The sequence below is a fragment of the Pseudorca crassidens genome, chromosome X (genome assembly GCF_039906515.1).
Source record: "Pseudorca crassidens isolate mPseCra1 chromosome X, mPseCra1.hap1, whole genome shotgun sequence".
Lineage (NCBI taxonomy): Eukaryota > Metazoa > Chordata > Mammalia > Artiodactyla > Delphinidae > Pseudorca > Pseudorca crassidens.
Genome location: NC_090317.1, coordinates 38,877,764 through 38,898,157, shown reverse-complemented (window position 1 = coordinate 38,898,157; position 20,394 = coordinate 38,877,764). Strand labels below are relative to the sequence as shown.

General features: G+C 42.4%; 1 protein-coding gene across 1 annotated transcript in view; it reads left to right on the top strand.

Moving 5' to 3' along the window:
• Nucleotides 1-20,394, top strand: part of VSIG1 (V-set and immunoglobulin domain containing 1) — a 34,827-nt gene that overhangs the window by 11,799 nt on the left and 2,634 nt on the right. Inside the window, 4 exon segments of the mRNA XM_067722693.1 lie at nucleotides 1,033-1,193; nucleotides 11,321-11,519; nucleotides 17,297-17,452; nucleotides 17,845-17,964. Of these exon segments, the coding sequence (XP_067578794.1) occupies nucleotides 1,033-1,193; nucleotides 11,321-11,519; nucleotides 17,297-17,452; nucleotides 17,845-17,964 (636 nt within the window).

The window sequence follows — 20,394 nt, the reverse complement described above, 5'->3', positions numbered from 1 at the left end:
TTCAGTATCTTGACTGTGGTTGTGGATACACAAACCTACACATGTGATAAAATTGTGTAGAATTAAATGCATACACACACAGGAGTACAAGTAAAACTGGAGAAACCTGAAATGAATAAAATCAGGGGACTGTATCAATGTCAGTGTCCTGGTTGTGATATTATACAGTAGTTTTACAAAATAAGTTACCATGGGGGTGCTGAGTAAAGTGTACATGGGATCTCCATCTTATTTCTTAGAATTGCGTGTGAATCTACTATTATCCCAATAAAATTTTCAATTAAATATTGTTGAGGGCCCAAAAGACTTTTTGCTATGTAGGTTATTTCTATCTATATTTATTGTATTAGAAAGTAAAACTAAAAGAAATTTAAACACAAAAATACACAAACATGCATTCCATTAGCCACTAGAGGAATATCATTACTTGTCCTGTAACTGCTGGAACACTCCGTTGTACACTCATGAGAAGATGAGAGTGAAAAAAATAACAACTTAGTATTATTATGAACATCATTTTGATCTTGTAGCCTCCCCAAAATGGTCTCAGGGCTAGGATGACCAACTCATCTAGTTTTACTGGGACTTTCCTGGTTTAAGCAGTGAAAGTCCTGGCAAAACCAGTATAGCTTGCCTGAGACTCACCTGGTTTTAAAACTGAAAGCGCCATATCTACAGAACCTCATCAGCCCTGGGCAAACTGAATTGGTTGTTCTCCATACTCATGGACTTTTTGGGTCCTTGGACAACGCTTTAAGAACCTCTTTGTCAGGCCATCCTTACACAGAAGAAATTCCCAGTTCAGTGTTATTACCTCACCATCACGTAGGAGTTGAACATCTTCACATTGTAATTTGTTAGAAACTCCCCTACCCCATGCCAGTTGCTTGCTCGACTTTCCTATATGGTTCATTCTACATTCTCCTTACCTTGGATTCCCCAAATAAGATGTCATTGAAAGTGCTTTGTAATGAAAAAAATGTCATCAGAATGTGAGTGTGTACCATCGTTTTTTGATGATTATCTTTTCAGGTCCAGTTCGTGGAGTGCAAGTGACCATCCCAGACGATTTTGTGAATGTGACTGTTGGATCTAATGTCACTCTCATCTGCACCTACACCACCACTGTGGCCTCACTGGACAAGCTTTCCATCCAGTGGACATTCTTCCATAAGGAGTCACAGCCAGTTTCTGTAAGGACTTCTTCCCCCTAAACTCCTCTCCTTTGGTAGTCCTGACATAAACTGTTGGGGTCAGTGTGAGAAGAAGGAATGTTAAGCCAGTGGCAACAGGAGCAGAACCTCAGATGCAAGGTGTTTGAAGATAGCTGTTTAGGGAAGATCATCATCTAAGTGACTTGGCTTTTGTCCTCTCCTCATATTCGGTTACAGCCTGTTATCTCAATTCTGTGTAGGTCAACATCAAGTATATCATGCATTCTAGAGTAGACAGGAAGGGTCTTTCTCACAGGTGAAATGAGCAGTAGTTCTGAAAGGGCTTCTCCCATCCCCCAGATCTCTCCCTATTATTTCCAGAAAACCCCAGTTCAAATATATGTCCTAGTTGATCTGCAAATCTCTGTCAAACTTAATATCTGGGCTCTGCCTGTCAAGTGAGCTAGCTCATTGTGACAGACTGAGTCCTGATGGAATGAGACTCTCCAGGTGGGTGGGTAAGGGCAAAGTAGTAATGAACCTTGGGAAATAAAAGGCATCTGGAGGCTAGAGGATAAGAGACAGGAGGGGAGGCTAGGGTCTGGGGAAGAGGTTGCTGGAGGAGGGTGGGTGAAAGTCAAAGGAGGAGGATGATTCTACTTGCAAGCTGCCTATTCCCAGATTTTTTTCATCTGGCCCTAAGGGTAATGCCTTCTTTAAATTAGTCCAGGGACTAAAATGGTATACTCAAAAGTATGTGTGTGTGTGTGCATGTATATACACGTGTACGCATGTGCATGCACTCACGCATGTGAGTGTGCAAGCATGTATGCCAACACATATCCCTTGAGGGAAAAAGTCTGTAGCTTTCATCAGGTTTTCAGAAGGATGTATGATCCAAACAAGGAGTTCAGAGAAGAGACAAATCAGTGTGGTTTGGATATAGTGGATTTGGGCCTTAAAGGAAAGCAAGGGTTCTGATTATAGAAAGACAGAGGGAGAGGCAAGTTGAGCGGGCTAGAGGAGGCCCAAGGGCAGACGTGGAGAAGAAGGAGGGCCAGTGTCTCTTCAGCCGTCACTGGTCTTTTGGTCTTTTGTCTTTACCAAAGGTCCTGAATATTTGTTTAGCAGGAAACATCGTTCAAGGGGAGACTATCAATGCCACCCTCTAATCAAAGTTCAACAATTTTGCTCAGTACTGGTTACCTTAGACAAGTATCTGAATCACTCTGTGTCTCTCTTCAAAACATGGTAGAATAGTAATATTCTTCTACATGGGCAGTACACCATGTAGCATTCAGTTCTCAGATCCACCCACTTTTTTTTTTTTTACATCTTAATTGGAGTATAATTGCTTTACAATGGTGTGTTAGTTTCTGCTTTATAAAAAAGTGAATCAGTTATACATATACATATGTTCCCATATCTCTTCCCTCTTGCGTCTCCCTCCCTCCCACCCTCCCTATCCCACCCCTCTAGGTGGTCACAAAGCACTGAGCTGATCTCCCTGTGCTATGCGGCTGCTTCCCACTAGCTATCTATTTTACATTTGGTAGTGTATATATGTCCATGCCACTCTCTCACTTCATCCCAGCTTACCCTTCCCCCTCCCCACGTCCTCAAGTCCATTCTCTAGTAGGTCTGTGTCTTTATTCCTGTCTTACCCCTAGGTTCTTCAAGACATTTTTTTTCTTAAATTCCATATATATGTGTTAGCATACGGTATTTGACTTTCTCTTTCTGACTTACTTCACTCTGTATGACAGACTCTAGGTCCATCCACCTCATTACAAATAGTTCAATTTCGTTTCTTTTTATGGCTGAGTAATATTCCATTGTATCTATGTGCCACATCTTCTTTATCCATTCATCCGATGATGGACACTTAGGTTGTTTCCATCTCCGGGCTATCGTAAATAGAGCTGCAATGAACATTTTGGTACATGATCCTTTTTGAATTATGGTTTTCTCAGGGTATGTGCCCAGTAGTGGGATTGCTGGGTTATATGGTAGTTCTATTTATAGTTTTTTAAGGAACCTCCATACTGTTCTCCATAGTGGCTGTACCAATTCACATTCCCACCAGTAGTGCAAGAGTGTTCCCTTTTCTCTACACCCTCTCCAGCATTTATTGTTTCTAGATTTTTTTTGATGATGGCCATTCTGACTGGTGTGAGATGATATCTTATTGTAGTTTTGATTTGCATTTCTCTAATGATTAATGATGTTGAGCATTCTTTCATGTGTTTGTTGGCAGTCTGTATATCTTCTTTGGAGAAATGTCTATTTAGTTCTTCTGCCCATTTTTGGATTGGGTTGTTTGTTTTTTTGTTATTGAGCTGCATGAGCTGCTTATAAATTTTGGAGATTAATCCTTTGTCAGTTGCTTCATTTGCAAATATTTTCTCCCATTCTGAGGGTTGTCTTTTGGTCTTGTTTATGGTTTCCTTTGCTGTGCAAAAGATTTGAAGTTTCATTAGGTCCCTTTTGTTTATTTTTGTTTTTATTTCCATTTCTCTAGGAGGTGGGTCAAAAAGGATCTTGCTGTGATTTATGCCATAGAGTGTTCTGCCTATGTTTTCCTCTAAGAGTTTGATAGTTTCTGGCCTTACATTTAGGTCTTTAATCCATTTTGAGCTTATTTTTGTGTACGGTGTTAGGGAGTGATCTAATCTCATACTTTTACATGTACCTGTCCAGTTTTCCCAGCACCACTTATTGAAGAGGCTGTCCTTTCTCCACTGTACATTTCTGCCTCCTTTATCAAAGATAAGGTGACCATATGTACGTGGGTTTATCTTTGGGCTTTCTATCCTGTCCCATTGATCTCCATTGATCTATCTTTCTGTTTTTGTGCCAGTACCATACTGTCTTGATTACTGTAGCTTTGTAGTATAGTGTAAAGTCAGGGAGCCTGATTCCTCCAGCTCCGTTTTTCGTTCTCAAGATTGCTTTGGCTATTCGGGGTCTTTTGTGTTTCCATACAAATTGTGAAATTTTTTGTTCTAGTTCTGTGAAAAATGCCAGTGGCAGTTTGATAGGGATTGCATTGAATCTGTAGATTGCTTTGGGTAGTAGAGTCATTTTCACAATGTTGATTCTTCCAATCCAAGAACATGGTATATCTCTCCATCTATTTGTATCATCTTTAATTTCTTTCATCAGTGTCTTATAATTTTCTGCATACAGGTCTTTTGTCTCCTTAGGTAGGTTTATCCCTAGATATTTTATTCTTTTTGTTGCAGTGGTAAATGGGAGTGTTTTCTTGATTTCACTTTCAGATTTTTCATCATTAGTGTATAGGAATACCAGAGATTTCTGTGCATTAACTTTGTATCCTGAACTTTACCAAATTCATTGATTAGCTCTAGTAGTTTTCTGGTAGCATCTTTAGGATTCTCTATGTATAAGATCATGTCATCTGCAAACAGTGACAGCTTTACTTCTTCTTTTCCGATTTGGATTCCTTTTATTTCCTTTTCTTCTCTGATTGCTGTGGCTAAAACTTCCAAAACTATGTTGAATAAGAGTGGTGAGAGTGGGCAACCTTGTCTTGTTCCTGATCTTAGTGGAAATGCTTTCAGTTTTTCACCATTGAGGACGATGTTGGCTGTGGGTTTGTCATATGTGGCCTTTATTATGTTGAGGAAAGTTCCCTCTATGCCTACTCTCTGCAGGGTTTTTATCATGAATGGGTGTTGAATTTTGTCGAAAGCTTTCACCCACTTCTGATCAAACACAGCACAGCCCATGCCTCAATAGTGAGGGTATGAAGGAAAAGGCAGTCAGTCAGTGTCTAAAAATGGTGCATGCAAGAGAAGCTTGGGAAAGATGTAGTTGGACCTGTCAGGCAAGAACACCTGTACTGGACCCCTTCATTGTTTGGGGTCTCTAGGACAATGGCACCAGCTTTTAGGAGTAGGATGGGAGGGTCTGAGTTTGGTAACAATTCAGATCAGCACAAGCCCCTGGCAAAGCTGGAACAGTCTTGAGTTTGCCTTCTCATGCCCATGTCTGGAATTCCTTTCAGCTTCCTCCAAAAGGCTTTGGGACCTGTGGCTGCCTTGAGCAGGGCAGTGGTCAACTCTTGTCATAAGTTCATCTTCTTTTCCTCCCCCAAGATCATTGTGTTAAAGGAGCAGTTGACTCCAAGACCTAGTATTTCTCAGTACCCTGGAGAGAATATCATCTCTTACTGACTATCCCCCCCATGGGGTTCCTTTGTGAATGGGGGCTATGGAAGTATTCCATAAGTCTTCTGACCAGGAGCCAGGGTATTCATTAGCATGCTATTTCTCTTAGAGAAGCCCTCCTCTCAGAAGACATGGACAGATTCAGATAGTCAGTCCCTCAGCAGGGAGTCACAGCTGAAGCCTCTAGGCCCCAGAACAGGCAGGCTAGCATAGAAGTTTTGGTTCCCCTCTGATCACATGAATGGCCTCCTCTACCACCCAGCTAGTCACTGGTAAAAGTACAGAGACTTCACCTGCCCATGAACAGAACAGGCATTGACCCTACTTAGCATGAGTCTCTCAAACAACACTTACTCTTCCAGAATAGCCACAGTGGAAGAAACCCTGTGCCATCTTCACCTTTCTAACACACATATAATGTGGACAACCTCTTTCTAGAACCTAGTATCTTTATATTCCATGGCCGCTCAGATTCTTCCAACTTGGCCTCTGCAGATAGCATTCTATCAAATGCTTTTCAGATGTTGGTGGAGTGCGGGTGCTTCATCTCCTCAGGGGCATTTGAAAATGAGAGGAATATTGGTTTAAGTGTTATAAATGGGAGTCACTACCAGCATTTAGTGGGTGGTGGCCAGAGAGGCTTATTGTCTTGCAATATGTAGGAGAGACCCACACAGGAAAGAATTGTCTGCCCCAAATGCCAGTGTGGCTCCCACCGAGAAACACTCCAAGTTCTTCTCTTCCCACCACCCCTTCCCATCAAAGTTTATCTATTCTGTGTCCCATTCCCTCAGGTGTCTATCCTTGTTAAATCTGATAAATTAGTGTAATGCTAAGGTGTTAAGGACTGGTGATCGTTCACTTTGTTGTCTCCCGAAGAAAATAATTTAAGCCGAAACCCTCCATGCTTCAAAGAAGCAGTTCGGTTGGTGAGTGTCTCAGGCAAATGGCAGGCTGGGAAGGGAGTGGTTTGGAGGCAGGGAAGCCTTCCTTTTGGTGTTATATTCCTTCCACGTGCAATCCCAGCCCCCCTATGCAGTCTAGAGAAAATTCTGGACTTGAGACCATTGCCACTCTATACTCCTCACCTCCCATGGCTAGCGCCTTTATGAACAGTGCAGGAAAGCAAGAAGCTGGAAGGGAAAGAATGGGTGGTTTCCTGTGGACTTCCATGCCCTCCTCATTTCCAAAATGTACCCACAAAGCAGCTCTGGAGGCTAAAGGCATTTATTAACTCCAACTCAGACTCAAACAGAAAGCAGACTGAATTCTTTCAACCCTTCTTGTTTATACTCCAGCTTCTAGTTAGAGAGCAGTGTCACAAAGCTGAGGGGAAAGAAATCTTTTTGGACAAATCTGGCTCCCAGCTGCATGGCCTCCTATGAATAGGAACTTGGCACAGTAGGAAGAGAAAGGCTGTCATTGCAGCTGGCAGCCGTCGAAGGCCTCATGTGGTGAACCCACTCGGCATGGGAAGCATCATGCCAATGAATAGCAGCAACTGGCAGGAGAAGGGTTGGGTTGGAGTAGCGGATGGGATGGCCCCAAGAGGGGAAGGCTGCCTGGGAATCTTCCTCGTCTAAGGCAGGGCTATGAGTGCCGTGTTAAGGTATTCAGCGGGAATTGGGAGGTCTGGATTCTAGGTCTGACTACAAATTGTGTGACCTTGGGAAGATCACTTCCTCTACTGGGGCCTCAGTGTCCTTTTCTGTAATAGAAGAGGATGAATCAGAGGTTGCAAACTGGCAGCCTCTGGGCCTGATTTGGCCAGTGGATGCATGTTGGTTGGCCAGCCCAGTATTTTGTTCATTTCCACAGTTTGAAAGCCTTGTTTGTCTTGGCTCTCCAGTTCACCACAGTTCCCACTATCCTCCATGATCTTACCACTATCCACCAGCCCCTCCCAGCCATTTCCCATATGTCCAATATCCAGCTGGTTCCTGAAGTCTCTTCAGCCTTAGCAACCATGAGCTAAGTTATCTCTAAGGGGCTCTTATAACTAATGTGCTATTATGTCTCCACATGTCAGCCTCTAATATCACCAAGGGGCAGGCAGAGAGGACCTTGGGGGGAAAGTGGGGCAGTCTGTCATGAACACAGCCACAAAGGGCAAGTGGGCAAAAGAATGAACAAGCACCACTTAAGGGAACACTTGGATGGGTTTTCTTAAAGCTGACTTGTCAGCCCCCAAATCACCACCCCCAAAGGATGTGGCCTGTTGAACAACCATGACTTTTCCTGGGCCTCAATTGCTTTGATTTCTAAATTGACAATATACTTTCTTTGAAAAGTATACAAGACTCACAGGATCATGGGCCGGGATTTGGCCATTGTTCAGCTTTGATTTCTAAAAGGGTTATTCTTTTGTGGAAAATCGAACGAAGTTTCAGTCCTTCCTGTGTGATTAGATAAGTGGTTTCAGGAAAGCATTTCATTTTGTTTCTCTTTACAAGGACAGTGTGACAGTGTGGACTTCCCCTAACAGAAAGTCCCTCCATCTGTGTGTCTGGCCGCTGACCTGCCCTGGGGACTTTCCTTCTCACACAGCACCCTGAGGCCAAGGCCTTTCCCTTTTAGGTCTCCATGTTACACCGCCTTACCTCCATTTCTCTCCCAGACACCTCCAGTATTATTTGTGCGACGGCAGGATATATCAGGCTACAGTGCGAGGAGCAAGGATAGAAGGGCTGGTGAAGGTCCTTTTTGTCGGGAAGTTACAAGTCCAGGGCCTCCTGACTTATTTGCTCATTGATTCCTGGCCAATCGTGAGACTTTTACAACGTGGCTTCTTTTCATGTCCTAGTGCTGACCTAAAACACATTCTCGTGGCCCCGTTTTCTGCAGTAATAAAGTCCTTTCAACTAGATCCTCTGGGACTTACTGTGGGCCGTAGGCAGGACTGATGTATCTCCCTGTGATGTCATCAGGCTTCAACATAAAACAGGCCAACCTACCCTCAGTCCTCCTAGGAGCAGGGAAGCGGCCAGATGTCTAAGTTGTAAAGGGCTTCCTTGATAGACCACAGGCTGCTTTCCAGGTAAGAGTCCACAGGACCGCAAATTGTTAATTAGAAAGTAAATAAGGCTAGCGCTGGCTAGTGAAATGGAAAGCTGGATATCTTGGACGTCAACTCACATGAAGGTAATAGACCTTTGACAAGTTGAACTTCCTCCTGGCCTACCTGAATACCTTAGGTTACACTGGCTTTCCAGTTTGTAAGTCAAACAAGACCCCTCTGGGGCAAAAGTTTGTGATTTCAGTAGGTGTGAATTGAATTATAAATGGTTCATTTAGGGCAGAAAAGAAAGCTAGTTGATGTTAGAGAACTGGAGGAGAGAGACAAGTTGTTTTCTCCTTAAATATACTCTTTTCTTTGAATTTTCCATCAGAATCTCCGTTTCTGCTTTAGTTTAAAAGTATATTGGCTTTCTACCTGAAGGAGAATACACTTGAATTTATCTAGACAATATCTTTTGGTTTACTGATTGCCTTCCCTCTCGTTAGCCTGTTAATGTAAAAGGCACTGGACAAGGAATTAGAAGAACGACGTTCTTGACCCGGCCCCACTGTTAACTTTGTGTGTCTTTTTTTAAACCTCTTTGAGCTTCAGTCTCTTCTGTAAAGTGAGGAGAGTGAATTAAATGAACCATAAGTCTCTTCTAGTAGATTTTATGAAATATTAATTGCCATTGGACTAGGGCAATCCCAGTTTATTGAATAATAAAAAACAATCACTGGAATTATACACATTTATATGAAACTAGCAAAGAGTGTAAATAGGCTTTGTGTATTATGAAGGGACCTCAGGGACCACCTAGTCCAGTGATTCCCAAAGTTTAGTCATTCATGTCTCATCTTCATGATTTGTGTCATATTTGTGTATTACCAACACTAGTAATTATTTAATGTTGTTTTCTCTATTGACTTGGTTTTTTTTGCTGTTGTTGTTTTGTTTTGTTTTTTTTTTGGCCGCACCACGCAGCTCGTGGGATCTTAGTTCCCTGACCAGAGATTGAACCCGGGTCCGGTAGTGAAAGTGTTGAGTCCTAACCACTGGACCACCAGGGCACTCCCTGACTTGGTTTTTAAAAGTCTTAAAAATGTCTGCCTTAGTTTCCCTGTAAGCAATAATATCCATGAAGTCACAGATTGGATGTGATAGCTATGTCTCTAATACACATTACATTTTTAAAGTTTTCAATTTCTTGCCACCTAAAATCAACTTGTCGGCCTATGCTTAGGGAGTACATACCATATTTTAGAGAACACTACTCTGGTTCCTTATTCAGATGTGGAAACTAGAGTTTGGAGAGATTAAATAACTTTGTTTCTTATTGCAAAGTAGGTTGCCATGTAGACATGAGGAGAGGCTACTGCCCCCATGTCACAGTCAGAGGTCCAGCATGGCTAAAACCCAGGTCTTATGGAAGCAACCTAAGTGTCCATCAACAGAAGAATGGATAAAGAAGATGTGGCACAAATATACAATGGAATGTAACTCAGCCATAAGAAGAAACAAAATTGAGTTATTTGTAGTGAGGTGGATGGACCTAGAGTCTGTCATACAGAGTGAAGTAAGTCAGAAAGAGGAAAACAAATACCGTATGCTAACACATATATATGGAATCTAAAAAAAAAAATGGATGTGAAGAACCTAGGGGCAGGACAGGAATAAAGACGCAGATGTAGAGAATGGACTTGAGGACACGGGGAGGGGGAAGGGTAAGCTGGGACGAAGTGAGAGAGTGGCATGGACATATATACTACCAAATGTAAAATAGATAGCTGGTGGGAAGCAGCCGCATGGCACAGGGAGATCAGCTCGGTGCTCTCTGACCACCTAGAGGGGTGGGATAGGGAGGGTGGGAGGGAGACGCAAGAGGGAGGAGATATGGGGATGTATGTATACATATAGCTGATTCACTTTGTTATAAAGCAGAAACTAACACACCATTGTAAAGCAATTATACTCCAATAAAGATGTTTAAAATAAATAAATAAATAAATAAACCCCAGGTTTTCTTACTCCTAGACCAGGTCTCTTTCCATCACACCATGCTGCTTCCACAGTTGCCATTATGATCTGAATATCCATATTCTTTAACAGAGGTGGGACTATAATCAAGATCTTTCTTAAATCTAGTAAATTATAATAATAATAAATAAATCTTTATGGATTTGGGTGAGTCGTTTAATCTCTGTGTTTGAGTGTCCTTATTTGTCTAAAAGCAGTAATAATTCCAGTTCTGCCTCCTGCTATGTGGGGAGAAAGGTAGCAGCTACCATTGACCAAGCACTTCCTAGGCCCTTGGCTGAGTTACTTTGCTTCATTCTCGCACCACCACTATGAAGCGATGGGGCCAGATGGTTTCTCAGGAGCCTCTCTGCTCTGAAATGTTATTCTTCTAACAAACAGGATGAACTCAGTTTTGCTTACCCAAAGGAATATGCATGTAAGGAGCGTGAATATTCTTTTAGGGAAATCAGATATTCTAGATAATCCCACTGGGTAAAGTAAACCGAAATCAAAAATGTTTATCAAGTAGGAAAGACGATGCTTTTGGTTTTCCCATCAGATGTTTGTGTCCTATATAATGAGTTTCCTGATGAGTAGACTCATCAGGTGAGCATCTTGATCTGTTAGCCTAAGCTTAGGAGTTGAATTCTGTCAGCTCCAGCTGCCTACTGTCTATAAGATATGCATATCTCCCTGCCCTGATGACATCACAGAGTTGCTTTGAGCACAAATGAGGTCGTGGCTGTGCAATGCTGTGAGAAAGCTAAAGTGTCCCACTGAGCTGAGAAACTTTTGCCACAGGGACCTGTTCCTTACCAGGGGTGGGGGTGGGGGGATACTGCTTCCTTTTTTCATTCAATGTCAAAGTAGGTAACATTGGATAGGGGGAACTTCCACGTAGCTTACCCTAGCCCCGGACACTGTCCAGTTCTCATTTCTGTCATTTTCTGTCCTAGATTTACTATTCTGAAGGTGGACAAGCTACAGCCATCGGGCAATTTAAAGATCGCATTGTAGGGTCCAATGCTCCAGGTAACGCATCCATCACTATTGCACGTATGCAACCAGCAGATAGTGGCATCTACGTCTGCGATGTTAACAACCCCCCTGACTTTTTCGGCAAAAATCAAGGCACCCTCAACGTCAGTGTGTTAGGTATGGACAATTTTTTCTGCTTTTTCTCTTCTTGCAGCAACTTAGGAATTGAATGAGCTAGGGCAGTGAGTTATTGGTACCAATTAAGCCCCAGGGTAAATATCCTCCCTGCTCCTTTTATTATCGGGAAAATAAAGACACACCGCAAACCCAACCCACAGAGTAACACTGAGAAATCACTCATACAACATGTTGAAACAATTGTCAAACCAAAAGGGCTGCCAACATGACAGGTAGCAATAGATGACCACTTCCTGGATCCCTATCTCTGAAGGATGCGATGAGAACAGATGGGAAAATGCACAGTCCCACTATATGATCACTAGCAACTCTTTCCGAGGGAACCTCCAATTAGGGCCAGTCCTACCTGGGGGAAACAACTGTCAATTTGTTACCTCTCCAAAGCCAGCCACAATTCCCACCATTAAATCATTCTGTGGCATAAAGGCAGATGGATCCCTTTCTAAAATATTAATGCTATTTGGAAAAAAAGAAAGAGTTGAGAATTAATTTATTTATACACAAATATTCAGTATGTGACATGGGGCCAGTCATATCTGCTCTTAAATGAATTTGGAGTGGTTCATTTATGCAGCATTTATTGAGTGCCTGCTTTGTGCCAGGAGCCAGGATGGAGGCGTGGTTTCTGCTCCTGGGGAAGTTCACAATTTTGGTGATTCTTAGGGATCCTTCCAGTCTCTGTCTGAGAGGACAATGGGAGTTTTGCCCCTGTCTGTATGCCTAGCGGGTCCTGTCTGCAGGCCTTCAGATGTACTGAAGGGAGGGATGAAAGGGCTGTCAACCTTCACCAACTAACCAGTGAGCTAAGGGCTCTCCCACTTCTAAGTAACCCAAATGGAGCTTATCTAGCCGTTGCTGCTCTTGAGCTGTGTATATCCATCGCGGGAAAGGAGGAACTAGATCAAACCAGTGACTTGATAATTGAGTAGCTTTGAAAAGCTGCAATTGGTAACAAGGTGCACACCCCAGGAGGACTGCCCAGAACTGTCTGAGCTTGCTGCCCAGGTGATGCCTAAAAAGAACCAGCTATTTACTGTGAGGTTTGCCACTGCATCTACCCACCTGGAAAAGAAGAAAAGGTAATCAAGAGCTGATTTCTAGGAACGGGATGACTCTATCATGTTTTTATTTTGCTGTACCCTGTGCTAGGCTTTGGGGTAAAGGAGATGACAAGAGAAGTATACACAAGCCCTTTCCTGGGAGAGTTGATGTTCCAGTGTGGAATAGATGCTAGCACATCAGGCTGGGAGTCAGAAGACCTAGGTTCTAGCTCTTACTCTGCTACTCAGTGGCCTCAGACAAGTCAGTCCACCTTTCTCTGGCCATTTTGAAATGGGGTTGAAATTCCTGCCCTGTCATATTATCGTTATGAGAATCAAATGATATGCTGGAGATTCAGTGTTCATAGAATTTGAGGGATTAGTCCTCTAATGTTTTTCTCTTACTCCCTGGCTCTGGGTTGTCCTGACCAGAAACAACCTAAAGAAGCCAAGCCTCTTTTTCTCTGAACTTGGAAATAGCCCTGAGGTAAAGTTAGGGTGGTTAATATTCTTAAAGTTCAGAGAGTCCCCAATCAACTTCCATAAGAAGTTGAGGGTCATTTCCTCTCTAAGTTGTTTTTTCCCATGCGTCTTTGGGTCAGTTTTTCTTGCAATGACTGTGCCATGACTTTTCCTTAAGCATCCAGTATCCAGGCAAGATAAGAGACAGAAGGCTCTGTGGATTTCTTTGTTTGGGAACTCTCAAAATCCTATTTTTATTAATTAGGCTAAGAACAAAGGCATTCCACAAATTTATGCTTTCTGGAAATTTTGAGACTGATATTTCCTCTAAAAATTGCAGAGGCTGCTTGCAGTTCTCAAGTTCTATTGCACATGAGTGCCTGTTCTGCTTGCCCTGACTGAGGGGTGGGGCATGGTAGCGGCAAGTGTGTAAGGGAGACCAACTGAGGAGAAAGGTATTGATATTTCCTTAAATATTGCTCTTCCTAGCAATGCATCTTTCGGAGACTTTTCATAACCCAGTGGTAGACATAGATCCCATGTATTCACTCATTTATGCATAAATTCATTCGGCAAACCCTGAACACATGTTCAGTTACCATGGTAGGCAATGGAGATGGAAAGATGTCAAAGTTCAGCTCCCAGCCCTCCTAAACTTCAAAGTCTAGTGGGGGAGGCAGATATATAACATAAGCTTACAGTGGAGGGAGGAGAGGAGAGCTGGGAGATCACAGGGGAAAGGGCATAAAGCCGTGCAGGGGGAACTGGAGAAGGCTTCCTGGAGAAAGTGACTTCTGCCTTGAATGTTGAAGGATATGCAAGAGCGTGTCAGGCAGAAGAGGGGCTGAGGTGGCAGGGCACGATTTAGGTGAAGGAAAGAGCAATGCACAAAGGCCCAGGTGGTTTGGACGACCATTCAATTGAGAGACTTCCATTAGGTATGATAGCCTTAGAGAATGAATCTCTGAAAAATACCCAGCAGAAGTTTGAATAATTATTTTGTATGCACTTGGAAGGAGCATCATCTTCCTTCTGCAATTTGGCACGTAAAAAGAAAATGATGAATTTAGAGAAGGTTTGAGAACACAGTGAAGCACTTTCATTAATTTTCTGAGGTGAGCCTCTTCTTCCCATCCCAATTCTGTAGAAAGCAATAAAGCTAAATGGTAGATCAGTGGCTTTGCCAGTAAAACATCCAAGTTCTGTCGGGGACTTTAACTGGATGAAATGTCAATTCAATACTGAATCAGTAGCCTTAGAAAATATATGGGTTTGGGATGTGGTTCAAAGTGATTTACTAAGTGTTTGGTTAATAAAAAATAAAGAAAAATGTGTTCAGCAAAATAAAAAAATGCCTATCTGGGTTTGATTCTGGGCTCAAGAAATGAATGCAAGTAATTCCAGGGTTTTGTCCATAATTAGTTCAAGTCCTGGGGTCTGGCTTCGTGATGAAGCACCCCCATTTAATTTTCGATTCAGATTATTCTATTCCACTTATAGTGGAATAAAATCACCATGTTTTTAAAAAAGGCAATATCTAAATCTAGTGATAGGTGCACTGGATTTCTGGTTAAATAGCCTAGTTTATTTAGGGTAGGCAAATCCAAGGAGTTATCTCCATCTGAGGAAATCAACAGTAAGAAAGAATAAAGAGGGACTTCCCTGGTGGCGCAGTGGTTAAGAATCCGCCTGCCAATGCAGGGGACATGGGTTCGATCCCTGGTCCAGGAAGATCCCACATGCTGCGGAGCAACTAAGCCCATGCGCCACAACTACTGGGCCTGTGCTCTAGAGCCCATGAGCCACAACTACTGAAGCCCATGTGCCTAGAGCCCGTGCTCCGCAACAAGAGAAGCCACCACAGTGAAAAGCCCATGCATCGCGATGCAGAGTAGCCCCTGCTTGCTGCAACTAGAGAAAGCCTGCGCGCAGCAATGAAAACCCCACACAGCCAAAAATAAATAAATAAATTTATTTAAAAAAAGAAAGAATAAAGAGCTAAACAGAAAAATACTTCTTTTAATTAAAAGACACCTGTTTAAAAGAAGGGATGGCACAACAGACAATTGGCTTTAGAAGGTATGGTACATATACACAATGGAATATTACTAAGCCATAAAAAAGAATGGAATACTGCTGGTTGCAGCAGAATGGAAAGACCTAGAGAATATTATGCTTAGTGAAATAAGTCCAACAGAGAAAGACAAATACTGGATATCATTTATATGTGGAATCTAAAAAATAATACAAATGAATGTATATGCAGAACAGACTCACAGACATAGAAAACAAACTAGTGGCTATCAGAGGGAAGAGGGAAGGGGGAGGGACAGATTAGGGGTGTGGGATTAACAGATACAAACTATTATATATATAATAGATAAGCAACAAGGACATACTGTATAGCACAGGGAATTATACCCATTATCATAACCTATAATGGAGCATAATCTGCAAAAATACTGAATTGCTATGCTGTACATCTGAAACTATAACAGAATATCACAAATCAGTACACTTCTGTTAAAAGACAAGAAGGGATTGTGAAATTTTCAAAGAACTATAGCTATATCCATCTGTTTTCCTGCTCACATGTACAGTGGGTTAGAGTCTGAGATTGGAAGATTATCAGTGGCAAGGTCGGAAATGTGGCAGCAGGAGTTCATTCCTGCCTGTGGCCAACAGCAATTCCACATGTATGATACTATGTACATTATTTTATTTATATAAATACAATATATTTGGATTAGCTGGAGGCCAGGTAATCTCTTGTTCACATTTTACAGATGAATCAACTGAGGTTTGGCTATGTTAGGTTACTTGCCTAAATACGTCTAGGGTAAAGTTGTGGAGCAGTGTTCGGTGTGGATCCAGAGCTGTGCTCTTAACTGCTGCCTCCCAAGTAAGAGCCAGAGAGCTGGGCATCCTGGAGCATTTAGGGTCTAACTAGCCGAAGGCAGAGAATCTATGCCTTTGGAGTGTTTTATATCCAAATTAAGGAAGGTGAATTGGAAAGTATCGATTCAGATCCTTGTCTATAAGTCAGACTGAGGATAGAATAAGCTGTGAGCAGTAAGATAAGTGAGGAGAATCAGATTCTCAGCTTCCCACAGGAGTTCCCCATACGCAGATGAAACTCAGTATATCCCAAACGGACCTCATCATCGCCCCTTCCTCCTCCTCACTACTTCCCCGAAAACCTGCTACTCACCCTAACCCTCACCCTCACCCTCACCCTAACCCTAACCCTGTATTTATCTCAGGGGATGGCAAGATCATGTACCCAGCTGTCAAATCAGGAACCTGGGATTAATCACTGAGCCCACCCTCTTCCTCATGCCACAGATCCAGCTGGTCCTCAAGCCCTCTCGACTTCTTAATACGGCTTGAATCTGTCTCCTCCTGTCTCTTGGCTCAGGAAGCCCTGGAGTCAGAGCAATTCATCTAAAACGTTAGAATGATCATCATCCCTCCACTGCTTAAATTCCTTCTGTGGTCCTGCTGCTCTCGGTATAAAATACATGAAACACGAAGCCCCCTAATCTATGGCCTCACTGCTCTCTAGCCTAATCTCTTACCACTCCCCCACCCTACTTCAGAACTGTTTCAAGAGTCACTTTTGAATCTCTGGTGCCTAGTCCAGTGCTGGGCACACAGAAGGCACTCAAGTAAGTGCTTGTGGCATGAAGGATGAATCAAGATTTCAGTGCCCTGTAGCACACCCCTCCCCCGCAACGGGTCTCCCCTCCCGATGAGGGACACGGGCAAATTCAAACCCTCTATTTTGTGTCACCCCCAGAAGAATAAATGCCAAAAAATGACTCACAAAGGAAAAATATGGCATTAATAAAACAATGTTTTAAAAAGAATAAGTAACCAGTTATCTCAAAGTATTTAAGGGTTCTGTTTTCCTTTAAGACTGTGCTTCCAAAGTATAAACTATGTTCCTAGTTGTTTTGTAATAAAGGCATATTTTAAGGCACAATGCAGAAATTCATGGTTATGAATCTGGGGAGCAGGCAGATAGAATGGATGCTATTAGAATATTAATGGCCCAGTGACAGAAGGTCTTTGTACCTGAAGTGCTCTACTCCCACCTGGTGGTACAGCTAGAAAACTGTCAAAATAAGTTTTTAAAGATTAAAAACAAATAAGTATACATACTCTACAAAAGGAAAGTGAGGAAGTGACCAAAATTGGTACAGACTGCCATTCGTCATGCAGGATTTTTTACTCTTTGTCATTGCCTTACAGTCAAACCTTCTAAGCCCTTTTGCAGCATCCAAGGTATACCAGAAACTGGCCATCCTGTATCTCTTACTTGCCTTTCTGTGCTTGGAACACCTTCCCCGGTGTACTACTGGTATAAACTTGAAGGAAGAGACATCGTCCCAGTGAAAGAAACCTTCAGTGAGTATCGCCCTCTGCTGCCCCTGGCAAGGCCTGGTGTGTGGGCTTGGTCGACAGCATGTGTGTGTGACTGGATGTTGTCCTTAGAGCACAGTCTTCGAGTTTTCTGGGAGGAGAATGTACAAAGAATGTCAATCTCTCATCAAGATGGCTGTCCTCCGGTCTTCTCCCCAACTTCTAGAAACCAAGACCATTTTTGGCTCGCAGGTGGTGGGTATGGAGAAAATAGGCATCGTCCCAGATGGGAGTCTCCAGGGGTCTAGTTGGACCCTGGACATCTCAAGAAAGAGAGGCCAATGTGAGGAAGTGGGTGGGCATTGAATGATCTGCTACATTCACATGATCTCTACCCACATAAGAGATTTCAAAATGCTATTTCCTGGTTTTGACAGACCCAGCCACCGGGATTTTGTTTATTGGAAATCTGACCAATTTTGTACAAGGTTATTACCAGTGCACCGCTATCAACAACCTTGGCAATAGTTCCTGTGAAATTGACCTAACTTCATCACGTGAGTTGATCATATAACTTTAACAGTTTCTCCTTAAGTCAAGTATGCTGGGCCTGCCAATCAAGTAAATTAATTAGAATCCCTGGTTAGTCCTTCCTGACTGGAGACTTTGGTGCTTTATTTATAGGTTGACATGGTGGATGACCATCCTAATATCTAATGCTTACATAATACTTAATATATGCCACATGCTGCTTCAAATTGTTTACAAAAATTAATTTGCTTAACCCTCACGAAATCTCCAGAAAGTAAAACAACAGCCTCATTCATAGTACGAGGCTGAATTTTCTTTGTGATGCTGTTGGTAGATCCAGGTGAAGCTACAGCAATCTGCGTCAAACATGGAGCTCACAAACTTTCCAGTTATTAACTAATTTGCTGAAATCTGCCTCTAATAATAATAGTAATAACGACACTTGCACCTACATTCAGAGCAGCTAATATTGCGGAGCACAAACTATGTGCCGGACGCTTGGCCGCGTGCTGTGAGCATTATCCCGCTCAGTCCTACAATCACTCCGTCTAGGAGGCAGAATATACTGTTAAGCTTCACTTTACTGAAAAGGAAACTAAAGCTCAGGGAGGTAAGTGACTTGCTCAGGGTCATTCAGTTTGTAACTGGCAGAGTCACAATGCCTCTAAACCTCAACCTTGCAGTTCAAACGTGCCTAGTTACTAAGCATAGACTTGAGGGCCTGAGATTGTCAAATTGGGCCAGTTAGGGGGCAAGTTCTCACAAGGGATATCTTGCTACACCTCTCAAGGATCATTTCATTACATTTCAGATCCTGTCATTTATTCATTTTTTCAAACTTCCTTTGAATCTGTGATTTTAATATATACCATATCCAGGGGGCCCAGTTCCATTGGATTATTATTCTCCTATGAAGCTGGGCTTTCTTCCTTTTATTTGTCCGGAATCAGACATTTTCCAACTCCAGTTTGCTCCTTCATTTTCGTATCACTTTCAGCCATTTTTTAAACATCTTTATTGGAGTATAACTGCTTTACAATGTTGTGTTAGTTTCTGCTGTATAACAAAGTGAATCAGCTATACATATACATATGCCCCCATATCTCTTGCGTCTCCCTCCCTCCCACCCTCCCTATCCCACCCTCCCTATCCCACCCCTCTAGGTGGTCACAAAGCACCGAGCTGATCTCCCTGTGCTATGCGGCTGCTTCCCACTAGCTATCTATTTTACGTTTGGTAGTGTATATATGTCCATGCCACTCTCTCAGTTTGTCCCAGCTTACCCTTCCCCCTCCCCATATCCTCAGGTCCATTCTCTACGTCTGCGTCTTTATTCCTGTCCTGCCCCTAGGTTCTTCAGAACCTGTTTTTTTTTTTTTTTTAGATTCCATATATATGTGTTAGCATATGGTATTTGTTGTTCTCTTTCTGACTTACTTCACTCTGTATGACAGACTCTAGGTCCATCCACCTCACTACAAATGATTCAATTTCGTTTCTTTTTATGGCTGGAAATGTCATCTTTTTGTGTGTCCTTTTTTGTGGTCCCATTCTGTCCCTGCTCCCTTGATCATTTCTGCTGTTTTTCTCCATATCTTCCCCAATCTCTTTTTGCCTTTCTAGAGGTACAGTCATATTGCAGATATAGAGACTCCTCAGATTTGTACTTGAGCCTTGCTTCCTTTTGAATCCTCTTTTCAATGATGTCTAGCATTTGGCTTCCTTCCTGCCTTCCTGCCTTCTTGACTTCCTGCCTCCCTCCTTCCCTCCATCCCTCCCTTCCTCAAACCTTCATTGACTATCTACTGTATGTCAGGGAATGTCCTAGGCGATGGAGATTCAGACATTAATAAGATATATGTCTTACACTCAAGGAGCTCACAGATTAGCTAGAGGCACAAACACTAAAATTTGTTAAATGTTATAACAGAGGTCTGCACAGGGTCTATAGGATGCCAAAGAAAAAACAACTAATTATGATTATAGAACCAGGGCCAGCTTTACCAATGAAGTGCTATTTGAGATGGAGCTTGCAAAGCCTGTTTCTTTAAAATTAGGATGAGGGTAAAAGGAGGTTGAAGGATGACAGCAGAGCAGCAGGCTTAGGAGGGCAACCAGTCGACGCTCAGGGAGGAAGGTGGAGGACTCCAGAAGGGATGTCTCCAAGGGAGGAAACAACAACAACATAAGAAACTGATAGATTAGCTGATGTGTTTGAACTACCGAAAAGACTTTTGCTAGAAATTTTGGGGATTAGTAATAATACATTAAAAAACCCATAAATCCCCAAATGAGGCAATTATTAACCTTGGGGAAATTTTTAAAATGTTGTACAAGAAAGAGTCATACTATGTTCTGCAGCTGTGAACAATATTTACATGGTCATAATACTGCAAACATTGATTTAACGATATCTTATGTTATATTAGGAGAATATGGCGGGATGTGAGGGGAGT